The 17,895-nt window shown below is 51.2% G+C and overlaps 2 protein-coding genes across 2 annotated transcripts; one reads left to right on the top strand and one right to left on the bottom strand.

The window, feature by feature from the left end:
- Positions 1–631: 631 nt before the first annotated feature.
- LOC309888222 (olfactory receptor 14C36-like) lies at positions 632–1,564 on the bottom strand (the record flags this gene model as incomplete). The annotated part of the gene is made up of 1 exon (XM_082780460.1): positions 632–1,564. The coding sequence occupies one exon, from the start codon at positions 1,562–1,564 to the stop codon at positions 632–634; it is 933 nt and encodes a 310-aa protein (XP_082636586.1).
- Positions 1,565–13,436: 11,872 nt separating this feature from the next.
- Positions 13,437–15,359, top strand: LOC309888221 (olfactory receptor 14A16-like; the record flags this gene model as incomplete). The annotated part of the gene is made up of 2 exons (XM_082780459.1): positions 13,437–14,058; positions 15,031–15,359. The coding sequence occupies 2 exons, from the start codon at positions 13,437–13,439 to the stop codon at positions 15,357–15,359; spliced, it is 951 nt and encodes a 316-aa protein (XP_082636585.1).
- Positions 15,360–17,895: the final 2,536 nt, after the last annotated feature.

The following is a 17,895-nucleotide window of genomic DNA, read 5'->3' as shown; positions in this document are numbered from 1 at the left end:
CTACAAGCCCCTGCTCAGCAGTGACCCAGGGCTGCACAGTGCCTGCTGCTGTCAGCAGCCACAGGGATACCACTGGAGACACAACAGGACTGTCACCAAGGCATATGAGACCTCAAGACTAACACGGAAAGAAGCATAATGTGGAAGCTGAAAGAGAGCAGCAGTGACAAGGCCACATCCTGCTGCTGGCCATGGCCATGGCTCCAGGGAAGCAGCAGCCCCGACCTGAAGGCAGCAGAGAGGCAGAGCCGAGCGGGCAGTGAGGGGCAGCCCCGAGGACCACCAGGGCTGCTCCTGCATGTGGCAGCTGGGCTCTTGGCCCCGAGCCCCTCCTGCATGCTGGGGCTGCTCCCCCAGCTCTGGAGGGGATGGGAAGAGATGTCAGCTCAGACCAGTGAGGTTCTCATGGATTTTTTATTGTCTATATCTACTGAGGAAGCCTAGTTCTATAGGTAAATTAGACTACCTGATTATAGCAATTAAAATAAATAACAGGCAGTCTGCTAAAATTAATATTTAACTCAAAATGTTATCACGTATTTGCAAAACTAGTTCTAAAGTACATTAGAAATGAAAGATTCTCTGAACTCTTTTTGGATATGCTACAAGAATGGATAAATTGATGAGAACTTTAGTGATGCTTTAACAAATGTGTAAATTGTTTCTTTATAACATCCTTCAATTCCTGGTTCCTCATGCTGTAGATGACGGGGTTCAGTGCTGCAGGCACCACTGAGTATAAAAATGACATCACCAGGTCCAGGGATGGGAATGAGTTTGATGGACGCTTCAGGGAGGCAGATGTGACAGTGCTGACAAAAAGGGAGACGACGGCCAGGTGAGGGAGGCACGTGGAAAAGGCTTTGTGCCGGCCCTGCTCAGAGGGCATCCTCAGCACTGCCCTGAAGATCTGAACATAGGAGAAAACAATGAAAACAAAACAACCAAGGACTAAAGAAACACTAAACACAAGGATGCCAACTTCTGTGAGGTAGGCATCTGAGCAGGAGAGCATGAGGATGTGGGGGATTTCACAGAAGAACTGGTCCACAGCATTGTCTTGGCAGAGGGGAAGGGAAAATGTGTTGGCTGTGTGCAGGACAGCAATGAGAAAGCCACTGCCCCAGGCAGCTGCTGCCATCTGGGCACAAGCTCTGCTGCCCACAAGGCTCCTGTAGTGCAGGGGCTTGCAGATGGCAACGTAGCGGTCATAGGCCATGACTGTGAGGAGGAAATACTCTGCTCCAATCATAAAAACAAAAAAGAAGACCTGTGCAGCACATCCTTGATAGGAGATGGCCCTGGTGTCCCAGAGGGCATTGGCCATGGCTTTGGGCAGAGTGGTGGAGATGCAGCCCAGGTCGAGGAGGGCGAGGTTGAGGAGGAAGAAGTACATGTGGGTGTGGAGGCGGTGGTGGCAGGCTACGGCGCTGAGGATGAGGCCATTGCCCAGGAGGGCAGCCAGGTAGATGCCCAGGAAGAGCGTGAAGTGCAGGAGCTGCAGCTCGCGCGTCTCTGCAAATGCCAGCAGGAGGAACTCAGTGATGGTGCTTCTGTTGGACATCTGCTTTTTTCGGGATATGGTCCTGAATAAAGTAGAGGATGAGAGTAATAAAGTACAAGAAATGTATCAGAGGGAAACAAATTCAGTTTCTCATTTAAAATCATTGCCTATATTGTGCACTTTCTGGCAGACATTTGGCAGATCCCTTTCATGCATCCTTATTCATTCTGCCTGAGGCTGTCTCTTGGAACAGGGGGCTCTACTGTGGGCAATGCAGGAGTCAGTCCTGTCCTACAGAAAGAGGTGAAGAGGAACATGGGGAAATGTCAGTTTCTCTTCCCTCCTGATCTCAGAGAGTTTTTCACAGTGTTGCTCCCAGTTCACCAAACTGCAGAGCAGAGCTGTGGACACTTTTTTTTAAATTTTATTTTAAATTTTTGTATTTTGAGTTTTTTCTTTCAGCTGTCCCACCACTCCTGAGGAGTGTTTCTAAGCCACAGATCCTGGCTATTTCTACTGGACTCAAAGGGAATCCTTGTAGATCATTATCTGAGAAAAAGGGACTGTCACTTTAGTGCATAGTGTTTTTTGGGGAGGATAACCAGTCTGTCCATCAAGTACGGTCTCAGATGCCCCATGAAAGCTGTAGGAAAGTTGTACTCACATGTTTGATTGAAAAGAACAAAGACACTGCTGAGAGCAGAGGAATCCAGGCTCAAAGTGCCCATCTCTAGACGCATCACCTTGTCCCCGTATTCCCCTTCCCCCAAGCACACCGAGGGCTCACGCCATGGGTATGTGAAACCCCCATCCCCAGCCAGTCTGGGAACAAGACCAGCAGCAGCACGGCCAGCTGGAGAAGACAGGAGGAATGCCAGCGTGCTGCTGCCAGGGGAGGCAAGGCCAGGGAGGGACAGACGGACACTCAGCAGACCCTCCTGTGCTGCAGCTCTGCCTGCAGATGACACAGCTCCTGCAAGGGACACCAGGGGCTTGAGGGCAGAGGCTGTGCTGGAGGGAGAGGAGAGCAGGGGGTGTCCCAGGGAAGGCGCCTGCCCTGCAGGGGATGGCAGGGAGGTGCCTGAGCCCTCCCTCGCACAGCATTTCTGGCAGCAGCTCCCTCTCACCACCTGCCCTGCTCATATCTCTACTGCCTTCCTATGTCCCTGCTGGAAACAGGATCTCTGTCCCCATGTATCTGCCATGTCCTTGCTCACAGACCCCATCTGAGAAGCTGTGTGCTTCCTGAATAAAGGACATCACAGGGGTTGCAGCTCCTAAAGACCTGACAAGCCCTGAGGAGACAACAAACATTGTTGTTTCAGTCTTTAGGCTGAGGTGCCTGAAGAGATTTGATCACGTTAATTGCTGCCATATTGATCTCTCCCTGCAATACTCTTGGAGTCTCAGTCTCCTGTACAATCCAGACAATTCATTGTCATGAACCCTGCCTCTCCTCCACACCAAGAATCTGAAAGCACAGAATCCAAGCAAGTCTTCCATTTCAGATAAACCAAGACTCGGTCTTCCTATTAAAATGCCCCCTCAAAAATACCATTCTCTAAAACATCTTCTGTGCCACATTACAGGTAAAATAAGACACATCGTGACAGATGCTATCAGCCATCGGATGTGCCAGCTGTAGAAGACCCCTCTGGCAATCCCACTTGCATGGCCCTGCTGCCAGAGTCTCACGGTGTCAGGAGCCGGCAGATGTGTCGTGCCACACGCTGTCCTCTGTTGTTGCGCTCCTCAGTGCCTCCAAGCCCTCTCTCCTTCTCTCCTCTGTGTGTGCCAGCTGCGGTCAGAGCCCCCAGCCCTGCTGCGCTGTGCAGAGGAGCTGCTCCTGGGCACAGCTGTCCCTCTGCATTGTCTGCCAGGAGCTCCCCTTGGGCCCAGGAGCCCGGCCCAGCTCAGCAGCACAGCACCAGCCCAAGGCACTGCAATCACCCCTCTGGGGGCTTTGCTGATGAGCCCACGAACCTCAGGCACTCAGAGACAATTGAAGACAGCTCTCCAGAAGTCCAAGTCAGAGGCAAGTTTCCTGCAGTGTCCCCCTGAGGGCCAGCACTGACACAGCCTCCCTTGGAGCTCTTTAGAGCAGAACCCTGGAGGCAGTGAGGACAAGGAGGCAAAGGCAGTGTGAAGGTGACACTGATGTGTAGACAAACTGGATGTGTGTCACAAGCACAAGGGCCAGGCCTCGACTCCAAGTGCTTCGGAAGGGAGATCCTTTCCTTGACAGGTTGCTCAGGGCTCTTTGTGGTGCAGTAGGAGATGGGATGTGCATTGTCAAGTGCAGGAGAATGGTATGACCCCTGCCTGGTTCTTAGGTGAGGGCAAAGAGGAAATGAGGCCATGGTGCTTTAATGATCATCAGTCTCCTCCTAGGTCTCAGTGACAGAGAAAACAGCCATAGCCATGGACACAAAGACCTGGTCCTGTTGGGACTTTCAGCCTTGTCACAGACCTCTACCCTGTCTATACATGGCTTTGCTAGGGACTCCGAGACCTCCACATCTTTCCTTTTTGGCTGCAGACCCTTAACTCTGTGGGGTCACAGCAGATCTGAGCTGAGCATGATAACTCAGATCTTCTTGGTGGTCATGCTCCTCATAAGGCAGCTCTGTAGGAAGCTGACCTGGTTCCTCGTGAGCAGGCACCACTGCTCTATGGCATCCCTCGTTGTACCCAGAGCCTCCTCCTCATGGCCACTACTCACTCAGCAGTGTCCCAGGCTGCCCTGATGTGTGGGGTTCCTCTTCTTCTGGTGAAGGACTGGGCTCTTCTCCATGTGAAAGTCAAGTGTTTTCTGAAGTCAAAATCCTGCAGATTCTCAAGGTTCACCCACAGTGATGCTCCATTCTATCAGCTGTTAATATCAGCAGGCAGACAGTTCAACCTTCGTGTAATTGTGCTATCTCTGACCAGACAGCAGCAGCAGCAAGAGTTGCAGGGAAATGTGGATAATTCAGGAGTAACCATTTGAATGGCATTGCAGCACAGTCACAGAAGGCAGGGGATGGAAGGCAGTCAGGTTCCACATTTGCTGTGCTTTCTTCTAATGCATGCTGTCAGTTTCTCTGGAATCGTTTTCTGAATGTTATGGGGCTGTGCAGGTGAAAATTGGAAGGACCAAAGCCCAGCTGGAGCTCAATCCATCTATTACTCTCAAAGACAATAAAAAAAAAATAATAATAATAAAAAAAAAACACTACTTTCAATGAAGGAGTATTAGAAAGAATCATAATGCTTTATTGGATTTTGGGGGAAAAACCTGGTGAAAAGGGATGAGGTAAAGGCTGAGACACTTAATGCATTCTTTGCCTCTGTTACTAGTAGCAAGACCAGCTGTTCCCCTGGAAATTTCTTCCTCCTCATGGCCAGTGCCAACCTTCCAGGGTACGCTTTGTGGCATTTTTTCTCTCCTGTTCTTTCCTACTACCAAAGGAAGCTCATAACTGGAAGATAACTGGAGGCCATGGTTACAGACAGGCAAAGCACTGTGTTGAGAAAAATCTTGGTTGGTTTTGGTGATGCAGAAGGGCCAAGGGTTTGCCCCCAGCCACTGGAAGGGGAGATCCTGCATCCCCACATCTGTCTCAAGGCTCTTGCTGGGGTCTGTGGGCTGTGGTGGGCAGGGTGATGCCAAGGGAAGAACAGTGTTATAACAGAATCACAGAATTTCTAGGTTGGAAGAGACCTCAAGATCATCGAGTCCAACCTCTGACCTAACGCTAACAGTCCCCACTAAACCGTATCCCTAAGCTCTACATCTAAATGTCTTTTAAAGACTTCCAGGGATGGTGACTCCACCACTTCCCTGGGCAGCCTGTTCCAATGCCTCACAACCCTTTCGGTAAAGAAGTTCTTCCTAACGTCTAACCTAAAACTCCCCTGGCTCAACTTAAGCCCATTCCCCCTCGTCCTGTCACCAGGCATGTGGGAGAATAGACCAACCCCCACCTCGCTACAGCCTCCTTTAAGGTATCTGTAGAGAGCAATAAGGTCGCCCCTGAGCCTCCTCTTCTCCAGGCTGAACAAGCCCAGCTCCCTCAGCCGCTCCTCGTAGGACTTGTTCTCCAGGCCCCTCACCAGCTTCGTCGCCCTTCTCTGCACCCGCTCAAGCACCTCCATGTCCTTCTTGTAGCGAGGGGCCCAAAACTGAACACAGTACTCGAGGTGTGGCCTCACCAGAGCTGAGTACAGGGGGACGATCACCTCCCTAGCCCTGCTGGCCACACTGTTTCTTATGCAAGCCAGGATGCTGTTGGCCTTCTTGGCCACATAAGCATACTGCTGGTTCATATTCAGCTGACTATCCACCATCACTCCCAGGTCCTTCTCTGCCTGGCAGCTCTCCAACCACTCATCACCGAGCCTGTAGCTCTGCTTGGGGTTATTGTGCCCCAGGTGCAGGACCCGGCACTTGGCCTTGTTGAACTTCATGCAGTTGACCTCAGCCCATCGGTGCAGCCTATCCAGATCCTCCTGCAGAGCTTTCCTACCCTCAAGCAGATTGACACACGCACCTAACTTGGTGTCATCTGCAAACTTACTGAGGGTGCACTCGATGCCCTCGTCCAGATCATCGATGAAGATATTAAAGAGGACTGGCCCCAGTACCGAGCCCTGGGGGACGCCACTAGTGACTGGCCTCCAACTGGACTTGGCTCCATTCACCACGACTCTTTGGGCCCGGCTATCCAGCCAGTTTCTAACCCAACGAAGCGTGCGCCAGTCCAAGCCAAGAGCAGCCAGTTTCTTGAGGAGAATGCTGTGGGAGACGGTGTCAAAAGCCTTGCTGAAGTCAAGGTAGACCACATCCACAGCCTTTCCCTTGTCCACCCAGCGCGTCACTTGGTCATAGAAGGAGATCAGGTTCATCAAGCAGGACCTGCCTTTCATAAAGCCATTCTGACTGGGCCTGATCACCTGCTTCCCCTGCAAGTGCTGCGTGATGACTCTCAGGAGGATCTCCTCCATGAGCTTTCCTGGCACTGAGGTCAAACTGACAGGCCTGTAGTTTCCCGGGTCTGCCCTCCGGCCCTTCTTGTAGATGGGTGTCACGTTTGCTAGCCGCCAGTCAACTGGGACCTCCCCCGATCGCCACGACTGCTGATAAATGATGGATAGTGGCTTGGCCAGCTCCTCTGCCAGTTCTCTCAGTACCCTTGGGTGGATCCCATCCGGCCCCATTGACTTGTGCACATCCAAGTGCCGTAGCAGGTCACCAACCAGTTCTTCATGGATAGTGAGGGCCACATCCTGCTCCCCATCCCCTTCCACCAGCTCAGGGTACTGGGTATCCAGAGAACAACCGGTATTGCCGCTAAAGACTGAGGCAAAGAAGGCATTGAGCACCTCCGCCTTTTCCTCATCTCTTGTAACTAAGTTTCCCCCCGCATCCAGTAAAGGATGGAGATTCTCCTTAGTCCTCCTTTTTGTGTTGATGTATTTATAGAAACGTTTTTTGTTATCTTTAACAGCAGTAGCCAGATTGAGCTCCAGATGAGCTTTGGCCTTCCTAATTTTGTCCCTGCACAGCCTCGCAACATCCTTATAGTCCTCCCTAGTGGCCTGCCCACTTTTCCAAAGATTATAAACCCTCTTTTTTCTCCTAAGATCAAGCCACAATTCTCTGTTGAGCCAGCCTGGTCTTCTTCCCCGCCAGCTCATCTTTGGGCACGTGGGGACAGACCGTTCCTGCGCCATTAAGATTTCCCTCTTGAAGAGCGCCCAGCCTTCCTGGACCCCTCTGCCCTTCAGAACCGCCTCCCAAGGGACTCCACCAACCAGTGTCCTGAGCAGCTCAAAGTCAGCCCTCCGGAAGTCCAATACAGCGGTTTTACTGGTCGCCTTCCTGGCCTCGCCAAGAATAGTGAACTCCACCATTTCGTGGTCACTCTGCCCAAGACAGCTCCCGACAATCACATCCTCCACCAGTCCTTCTCTGTTTGTGAAGAAAAGGTCTAGCGGGGCACCACCCCTGGTAGGCTCACTAACTAGCTGCGTCAGGAAGCTATCTTCCACTCTCTCCAGAAACCTCCTAGACTGCTTTCTCAGGGCTGTGTTGTGCTTCCAGGATATGTCAGGGAAGTTGAAGTCCCCCACGAGAACAAGTGCTGAAGATTTCGCAACTTCAGAGTCACTCTCCACTTCAAGAGTCACTCTCCATTTTTTTTATAAGCCCCCTTTAAGTACTGAAAGGCTGTGATGAGGTCACCCGGGAACCTTTTCTTCTCCAGGCTGAAGAGCCCCAGCTCTCTCAGCCTTTCTTCATAGGAGAGGTTTTCCAGACCCTTGATCATCTTCGTGGCCCTCCTCTAGACCCATTCTAATAGACCCACACCCTTCATGTGCTGGCGGCCCCAGTCCTGGATGCAGGACTCCAAGTGGAGCCTCACAAGGACAGAGTAGAAGGGGTGAATCACCTGCCTCCACCTGCTGGCCACTCCTCTGCTGATGCAGCCCAGGATACAGTTGGCCTTCTGGGCTACAAGGGCACACTGCTGGCTCAGGTTGAGCTTTTTGTTCAGCAGAATCCCCAAGTCCTTCTCTGCAGGGCTACTGTCAATCAGTTCTTATCCCAGTCTATCCTCCTGTATGGGATTTCCCCGGCCCAGGTGCAGCACTTAGCACTTGGACTTATAGAACCTGCTTAGGTTCACATGGGGCCAAATTTCAAGCTTTCCCAGAACCACTTGGGTGGCATCCCTTCCTCTGTTGCATCAACTACACCACTCAGCTTGGTGTCATCTGCACACTTGCTGAGGGTGCACTTGACCCCACTGTCTATTTCATTGATAAAGATATTAAACAATACCTGTCCCAGGACAGACCCCTGAGGTACACCACTCATCACCAGCCTCCACTTGGACATAGATCCATTGACCACTTCTCTCTCGGTGTGACCTTCAGGCCAACTCCTTATCCACTGAATGGTGCACCCATCAAATGCGTATCTCTCCAATTTGGAGATCAGGATGTCATGTGGGATAGTGTCAAATGTCTTACAGAAATCCAATTAGGTGGTCTGTCTTCCATTGTTGTCTGATGTAGTCACTCCATTGTAGAAAGCTACCAGATTTACCCCCTGGAGAAGCCATGCTGGCTGTCTGAGATCACCTCTTTGTCTTGCATGTGCCTTGAAACTGATTCCAGGAGGATCTTTTCCATGATCTTTTCAGGCACAGGGGTGTGGCTCACGATTCGGTAGTTCCCTGGGTCCTCCTTTCTATCCTTTTTTAAAAATGGGAGTGATGTTTTCCTTTTTCAGGTCACCAGGGACTTCACCCAACTGCCAGGACTTTTCAGATATGATGGAGAGAGGCTTGGCAACTACATCAGCCAGTTCCCTCAGGACCCTGGGATGCAAGTCATCAAGCCCCATAGACTTGTACTTGTTTAGTTTCTTCAGGTGGTCTCAAACCTGCTTTTCACTAAGAGCAGGTGGGACTTTGCCTCCCAGCCTCCACCCATGGCTTCAGGAAAAGTAAAGACTTGGGAAGCCTGATTGGCAGGGAAGACTGAGGCAAAGATGTTGTTGAGGCCCTCAGGCTTCTCCATGCCTGTCATTACCAGTTTACCCTTCTCATCCATCAGAGCGGGTACACTCTCCTTGGCCTTTCTTTTCTGAGCTATGTATCTCTAGAATCTCTTCCTGTTATTCTTTGCATCCCTTGCTAAGCTCAGTTCTATCCGCGCATTGCTTTCCTTATTCCATCTCTACACATCCAAAAATGAAGTATTTGTGAGGGCCTGGAAAAAGAACTCGAGATCCATGGAAGCTATTCTGGAAACAAAACTAGTAGGTAGGATGCGCAGTTTTGTAGAGAGGCAGAGCTGATGGGCATATGGGGCAGGATGCTCCTTTAGGCCCTTTTCCCTCCTGACTACAATGCCACTTCTCTCTGAAGAACAGAATAGCCCACAGACGTGAGACATATACTGCCTATGTCATGGATGTCATCAGAAAGCTGATCCCAGTAAGATATGGGGAGGTCAGGAGCAACCTGGACACGAGAGATGTGACATTTTCAGGTGGCAAGAGGAGCATGGCCAATTAATGATTTTGTAGAGGTAAGAGGAATCATGTAATGTAGATTATGAAGCAACACTGACTTGTACAGTCATGTATGGCCCTTACACTATTTTAACCAGTAGTTTTAATCCCGAAATCTAAATGCTGTTCCAACACTCTGACAGGAATCCATTTCTCTAAAGCTTGAACACAAGGTATCCCTTGAAGCAAAACTCATCCCATAGCTCCTTTCCATTACTTTTACTCTTTTACTCACCCTAATCCCTTTCCTTAATATTAGTATTAAAATACTCTATTTAAACCTCGGCTTCTAGGCAGACCTAAAAATGACCTAAACTACAGAGCCTGACCATACCCTAAACAGAGAAGAACACCAAATATTCCCAGTAAACATTTGTTTACTCTCTAACCCAGAAAGTTGAGCCTTAGTCCCTTGGGAAATAGAAAGCAGTCAGCTATGCCTGAGGATCTCATGGCCCAGCAGAAGGAATGTGACTGTGGCAGGGACTGTGAGGTCACTTCTGTCTCTGCACTTGATAGGGCAGCAGCAGGAATGTGTCACAGAAAGGGACTGTGAGGTCACTTGTGTCTGGAGGTGTCAGGTCACCCTTTACTTTTGAGAAGTCAAGGCACCTGCTTGTCATGCTGACTGTGGGATCCCCTCTGCCTCCAGACCCAGGAGGACCCAGGCAGAAAGAAAGCCCCCATATGGGTTGTCCTGTCCCTTCTGCTTGAGTCCATGAGTGGGCAGCAGCAGGCACAAGGCTTGGCTGTGTGTAGCCAAGAAGCTGCAAGGCCAGCAGCAGGCCCCTGGCTTGGAAGCTGCTGCTGAGGTGACTTGTGTGTGGTTGGCTGAGAGGCCGCAAGGAGCCTGCTGGGTTGGGATGCCTACTTGAGGAGTGGTTTCCACCCTGATGGAGCCTGCTTTGGTAGTAGGAAAGAGCAGGAGGAAAAAAAAAAAAAAAAAAAAAGACACAAACCACCCTAAAAGGTGGGCTCTGGCCATGAGGAGGAAGAAATGACCAGGGAAACATCTGGTCTTGCTGCTACAGACTGAGGCAAAGAAGGCATTAAGTACCTCAGCCTTTACCTCATCTCTTGGCACCAGGTTTCCCCCCACATTCAATAATTTATGATGAATCTTAATCCTCTTTTATTTAAAGTATTTATATAAGCAGTGTTTATTGTCTTTGACAGGAATGGATTGATTAAGCTCCAGCTGGGCTTTGGCCTTTCTAACGTTGTTCTGCACAACCCCATAACATTTAGGACACAACTCCCGAGAAACTGACAGCATGCATGAGAATGAAGAACAGAAAAAGTAGAATCTGGAAGACTTCCACCCACTACCTTTCTGTGACTGTGCTGCAATTCCATTTAGCCAGTTACTCCTGTATTATCCAAACATTGGTTTAGTGGAGGACTTGTTAGTGTTAGGTCAGAGGTTGGACTCGATTATCTTGAGGTCTCCTCCAACCCAGACAATTCTGTGTGCTTCAGTGTCCCCTGTACCTCCCAATGCTGCTGTCTTGTCAGAGACAGCACAATCACATGAAGGCTGAACTGTCTGCCTGCGGACAGGAACATCTGACAGAACAGAGCATCAGTGTGGTGGGAGCTTGAGAAACTACAGGATTTTGTCTAAAGAAACCTCTAGACATTTACAAGGAGAAGAGCCCAGTCCTGAACGAGAGGGAGAGTAACGCCACATATCAGAGCAGACTGGGACACTGCAGAGTACACAGGACGAGGAGGGCCTGGGCACCACAAGGGATGCCATATGAGCAGAGGTGCCTCCTCACGAGGAACCAGACCAGCTTCCTACAGAGCTGCCTCATGAGGAGCACGGCCACCAAAAAGATCTGAGTTATCATGCTCATATCAGATCCGGTATGACACCACAAGGACAAGTGTCTTCAACTAACCAGTGAAGAGGTACAGGTCTGGGATTCTCTAGGCCATCCTGGTTTGGAGAGGAGCAAGGGCTATGGCAAGGCTCAAAGTCCCAGCAGGACCCAGGTCTTTGTGTTCATGGCTATGGCTGTTGTCTCTGCCACTGAGCCCTTAGAGGAGACAGCTGATTGGTAAAGCACCAGGGCCTCATTGCCTTCTCGCCCCCACCCATGAACCAGGCAGGGGTTGTACCATTCTCCTGCACTTGGCCATGCACATCCCCATCTCCTACTGCCCCACAAAGAGCCCTGAGCAACCTGTCAAGGGAAAGGATCCCCCTTAAAATGGGATGGATGTCAAGTCCTGGCCCTTGAGCTTGGTGACACACATCCACTTTTCCTACACCTCAGTGTCACCTTCACATTGCCTTTGTCTTCTTGTCCTCACTGCCTCCAGGGTTTGGCTCTAACGAGCTCCAAGGGAGGCTGTGTCAGTGCTGGCCCTCAGGGGGACACTGCAGGAAACTTGCCTCTGACTTGGACTTCTGGAGAGATGTCTTCAATTGTCTCTGAGTGCCTGAGGTTCGTGGGCTCATCAGCAAAGCCCCCAGAGGGGTGATTGCAGTGCCTTGGGCTGGTGCTGTGCTGCTGAGCTGGGCTGGGCTCGTGAGCCCAAGGGGAGCTCGTGGCAAGAGGGCCGTGGTGCAGAGAGACAGCTGTGCCCAGGAGCAGCTCCTCTGCACAGCACAGCAGGAAAGAGACATAGAAGCACAGACACAGAGAGAAGAAAATAAGAGAGGGGCTGAAGGCAGTTGGCAGTGGGAGGATTCTGAGAGCTGCCTGCAGGAGAAACCTGCACAGCCCTTGACAAGGTAAGTGTCTGGCTGCAGGGCCATGCAGCTGCAGGTCCTGGAAGGGTCTCGTGCTGGGTCTTGTTTCTGGGAGGGCAGTGGGCAATGCAGTAGGCTTTGAGAGTTTTGCTGGGTTGCAGTGCGAGGTGAGGAAGTCTGGCAGAAGCTCCTTGGAGTGCCCTAAGGCAGGTGCCCCCAGTCAGCCCAGTACACCCTGCCCTGGCTGGCCATGCCGGGCTCTCTGTCAGCTGCCCTGTAACTCCTGCAGCCATGGAGGTGCCCCTTGGCAGGGCCCTGTTGGTGGCAGGGTGCTGCAGGGCAGCGCTGAGCACAGCCGCGTGGGATGGGGTCTGTGAGCACGGGCAGGGGGAAAGAAGAGGTGGGCGCAGAGCAGCAGCTCCCAGCAGGGACAGCTGCAGGCAGCACAGAGGGGCAGGCGGCCAGCAGGAGCTGTTGGCAGAAACGCCATGGCAGGGGGGATTCGGGCACCTCATGGCCATGCCCTGCAGTGCAGACGCCTTCCCCTGGAGCAGCCCCTCCCTGGCCTCCTCTCCCCCTGCAGCCCATGGGCTGTGGGGCAGGCAGGGGTAGAAGAGAAGGTAGAGCTCAAAGAGATGCTCCCAGGTTCTGTCTGTGTGAGAACTTCACCTAAGGTGAGGTTTCTGTCCAGCTGCACTTGGACTGGGGCTTCTCTGCTCTCAGTTGTCTCCAGTTTCTTCTCAAGGAAACTCCAGAGCTTGATGGTCCTGCGGCTCAAAGACAGCAAACACAGGGTAGATTAGAACACGACTTGTGGGCAGTGGCCTGTGTAACTGCATTCAGAGGAGTTGTTTGAAATAACACTGAAAAGCTCATTGATCTGACCAGTGAACAGAACTTAAGCTTCCCCCATGTTCCTGATTTCTTTCTTTTCTACAGCAGCAAGGACTCCTCTGCAGCCTACAGCAGCCCCTGCTCCCAGTGCCACTCTCAGCCAGCACCAGCTGGAGCTCAAGTAAGAGAGCTGCAGAAAGGTTCTTCTGAAAAGAGAGATGCTCAGGCTGGAGGGTGCTCTAAGACTTGCAATAAGTCTCCCTCAGAGAAGTGTGAACTAACATTGTTCTGCCTTCTCCTCTTCAACAGACAACTGTGTTCAATGTCAACAAATGCCCAACATCAGCTCTGTCAGTGAGTTCCTGCTGCTGGCATTCGCAGACACGCACAAGCTGCAGCTCCTGCACTTCGCGCTCTTCCTGGGCATCTACCTGGCTGCCCTCCTGGGCAACGGCCTCATCCTCAGTGCCATAGCCTGCGACCACCACCTCCACACTGCCATGTACTTCTTCCTGCTCAACCTCGCCCTCCTGGACCTGGGCTGCATCTCCACCACTCTGCCCAAAGCCATGGCCAATGCCCTCTGGGACACCAGGGCCATCTCCTATCAAGGATGTGCTGCTCAAGTTCTCTTTTTTGTCTTCTTCTTTGGCTCAGAGTTTTCCCTTCTCACCGTCATGGCCTATGACCGCTACGTTGCCATCTGCAAGCCCCTGCACTACGGGAGCCTCCTGAGCAGCAGAGCTTGTGCCCAGATGGCAGCAGCTGCCTGGGGCAGTGGCTTTCTCAATGCTGTCCTTCACACAGCCAACACATTTTCCCTTCCCCTCTGCCAAGGCAACTCTGTTGACCAATTCTTTTGTCAAATTCCCCAGATCATCAAGCTCTCCTGCTCAGATGCCTACCTCAGGGAAGTCGGGGCACTTTTGTTTAGTATTTCTTTAGTCATTGGTTGTTTTGTTTTCATTGTTTTCTCGTATGTGTAGATCTTCAGGACAGTGCTGAGGATGCCCTCTGAGCAGGCCCGGCACAAAGCCTTTTCCACGTGCCTCCCTCACCTGGCCGTGGTCTCCCTGTTTGTCAGCACTGCCATATTTGCCTACCTGAAGCCCCCCTCCATCTCTTCCGCATCCCTGGACCTGGTGATGGCAGTTCTATACTCAGTGTTGCCTCCAGCAGTGAATCCCCTCATTTACAGCATGAGGAACCAGGAGCTCAAACATGCAGTGAGGAAACTATTTTATACCTCTTCCTTCAGCATTAATAATGTGCGTAAAATGGTAATAGGATTTCTGCAAACAAACACTCTTAGTGCAAATTCTTGAAAGTAATTTTCTTTATTATTATTTCCTATAATTGGTTGCTTTGATTTAATGTTATTCTAAGCCTCCTAATTATTATTTTATTATTATTATTATGAAGTCGATAATTTCAAATAACTTTACAATCATTATTCTTGTTTAAATAAAGACAATAAAGAAACTGGGACAATTTCATTAGTCTCTACCACAGTCTCTTCCCATCGCCAGTGCCTCCAGCAGTGAACCCACTCATCTAAAACATGAGGAACCTGGAACTAACGGTTGCAGTGAGGACACTGATTGAATACATATTCTTCAGCTTCGTTGACTATAACAATAAGCTTATAATCAGAAACACCTATTTTTTGAAAACTTTAAGATACATTTTTTTTTTCTTTTTATTTGTCTGTGTTGTTATTTTCACTAGCTATTGTTTCAGATATAAATAATATTAATCTTAACCTCCTACTTGTTAAAGATTTACCTATAGAACCAGGCTTCCTGTGTAGGTAAACACAATAAAGAATCCAGAAGAAATTCATTGTTATGAGCTGCCATCTCTTCCTATCCCCTCAGGAGCTGGGGGAGCACTTGTTGGGGCACTTGTGTTTTAGTATTTCTTTAGTCCTTGGTTCTTTTGTTTTCATTGTGCTGTCCTATGTGCAAATCTTCAGGGCAATGCTGAGGATGCCCTCTGAACAGGGCCGGCACAAAGCCTTTTCCACGTGCCTCCCTCACCTGGCCATGGCCTTCCTCTTTCTCAGCACTTCCGTGTTTGCCTACCTGAAGCCCGCTTCCATCTCTTCCCCATCTCTGGACTTGGTGGTGTCACTTTTGTACTCAGTGGCACCTCCAGCAGTGAACCCCCTCATCTACAGCATGAGGAACCAGGAGCTCAAGGTTGCAGTGAGGAAACTGTTTCTATATGTGCTTCTTAAGCATCAGTGCTGTTAACATTATTGTTATTTGTATCATATCATTTTTTGTACTTAGTATTATTATCATATTGTAATAACAATAATAATCCTTTAAATGCAACCATTCTATTTTAAGTAACTGACGAGAGATTTTCATTTCATTTTTCATTTTTATTATTTTCATAACTTTTGACATTGTTTTAATTTATTAAGTAATTTATTTACTTTGACTATGTCTTCTAATCAATCATATTGAACTAGGCTTCCTCTGTAAGTACAGACAATAAAGAAGACAGCATAAATTCGTTGGACTCAGTATCCCTCTTTTCCCATCTCCTCTGATTCTGGGGGAGCAGCCCCAGCATGCAGGAGGGGCTCAGGGCCAAGAGGCTCACCGCCCGCTGGGCTCTGCCTCTCTGCTGCCTTCGGGTTGGGGCTGCTGCTTCCCTGGAGCCATGGCCATGGCCAGTAGCAGGACGTGGCCTTGTCACTGCTGCTCCCTTTGGCTTCCTCATTGTTCTCTTGTGCTTTCACATTCAACTAAGTCTTGAGATCTCATGTATCTTGCTGACAATCTTGTTGTCTGTTCAGTGGTATCTCTTTCATTGCACAGCTCTTCCAAAGCTGGTGGAAGGAATATACCCAAGGAACTGCTGCATGAACGGGCCTCTTGCTTTTCGGGGCTTCACTATGGATCAGAATCTCAGAGTGCTCAGTGTAGTGCTGGACTGGGAGCTCCGTTCTTGGCTGCACATGGCTCAGCAAACAATAACTGGCCTTGACTGGCCTGGGACTGTCCCGGTTGTGCTTAGTCTGATGGCAAATAACATGCTGGAGAGGAATGTGGAGCTGCTCTGTGGCTGGACCAGGCCTCTTGTGCTGGCCTGGGGAGCGGGGCTGGCCCTGCGGGGCACAGGCACTGTGTGCTGGGGATCTGCCAGGCAAGAGAGCAGGGCTCCTGCAGCTTCACAGACCTCCATCTCTTGAGCCGGGTCTGGCCCCAGCGCAGGGACTGCTGGGGAGGCCCAGAGCTGCCTTTGAGGCAGCAGCTGCGGTGCCTTGCAAGGGGCTGGGGCTGTGGTGGCCGTGCCCAGAGCCCTGCAGCAGCCTGTGGTGGGAACTGCCCTGGGGACAGCACAGTCTGGGCTGCTGGGCTTGGCTGGGGAGAGGGCAGGGAGGTGGGGAGAGGTGGGCAGGGGCTGGGCTAGGCTGGGCAGTGCCCGGCAGAGGGCAACAGCAGCATCAGGGAGCGGTGGCAGCATGCAGGGGAGGGCTCCCAGCAGGGCTTGGTGCTGCAGAGCCAGGGCTGCGCCAAGGGAGCCCAGAGCTGCAGGGGCAGGGGAGAGGAGGCCGAGGGCCAGGGCAGCTGCTGCAGGGGCAGGGAGCTCAGCATGGCCCTTGCAGCCCCCTGCCCTGGGCCTGCCTCTGCCCTTGGCCTCGGTCCTGGCCTTGGTTCTGCTGGCAGGAGCGCTCTTGGCATGCGCTTCCTGGCCTCCCCTCGCCTGCGCACAGCTGCTGCCCACTCAGGCTGCTGCCACAAACGTGTCCTCACAAGTAGCACCAGCCCTTGGGCTGCTTCTGCTGGCCTCCCCAACCCCACTGCCTTCACTCCTTGTCTCTACTGGGCCCCACCCCACCTTCCCCACCCAAATGTGTCTCTTGACTGTTGGCTCCATTCCCCTGCCCCATGGAATTACTGTGCTATGGCAGAACGTGTCTCCATTGGGCCGTCTACCAGACACAGCAATGAATACTATGAGCAGGACTAGAGGGGTCCTGCTTCAAGCCAGGGGGAGGCAGGGAGGAAAGGGAGAAACAGGTTTACTTGACTGTATATATTTAATGGCCTGGCACACCACACCCACAAATGTATCAGGCTCTACTGCACAACGGTGCACAGAGTACCCTAATGCCATCAAGCTAGAAAGAGGTAGAACCCACCTGTATTTCTGGAGTGACAGGGGCAGCCCATTAACTGTACTGGAGGCTGAAGTGGGTCTAACTGGGAAGGAATGGCAAAAGCACCCCACTGGGACTGGCCCAGAGGCTATGTGCATCCTTGGCATAGACTGCTTCAGGAGAGGGAATTCTGAGTTTCAAGAGGGCACCACGGGTGGGGCTTTGGCAGAGCTGCCTTGGAGACAAAGGACATGAAACAGTTGTCTACCTTGCTTGGCCTTCCACAGAATCCTTCTGTTGGGGGTTTGCTGAGGGGTGAAGAACAGCAGGTGCCAATGGCTACCATGGTGGAGCACCTGAGGCAGCATCGCGCTAACCGAGACTCCCTGATTGACATCCATGAGCTGGGTCATCGACTGGAGAGCCAAGGTGTAGATGCAGAGCTTGGGAGCGTGGTTTAGTGATGGCCTTGTCAGCAGTAAGATAAATTTGCCTGACCTGGGTTACACGTCCCAGAGTAGTGTCAGGCACAATGCAATTCTTTTTGCCTTCTGCATCTATAGCACAGGAAGTAGGACTTTGCCCTGCTCCATTGACTGGGGAGGTCTTTTCACATCACTCAATTTAGGTTTCTGTGTCTGGAAGGGGAAAATTTTCCCAAAGAGGCCAAGATC

The sequence above is a fragment of the Aythya marila genome, assembly GCF_965140915.1.
Source record: "Aythya marila genome assembly, chromosome: 28".
NCBI lineage: Eukaryota > Metazoa > Chordata > Aves > Anseriformes > Anatidae > Aythya > Aythya marila.
The sequence above is the reverse complement of the archived record's forward strand: the minus strand, read 5'-3'. Positions and strand labels throughout refer to the sequence as shown.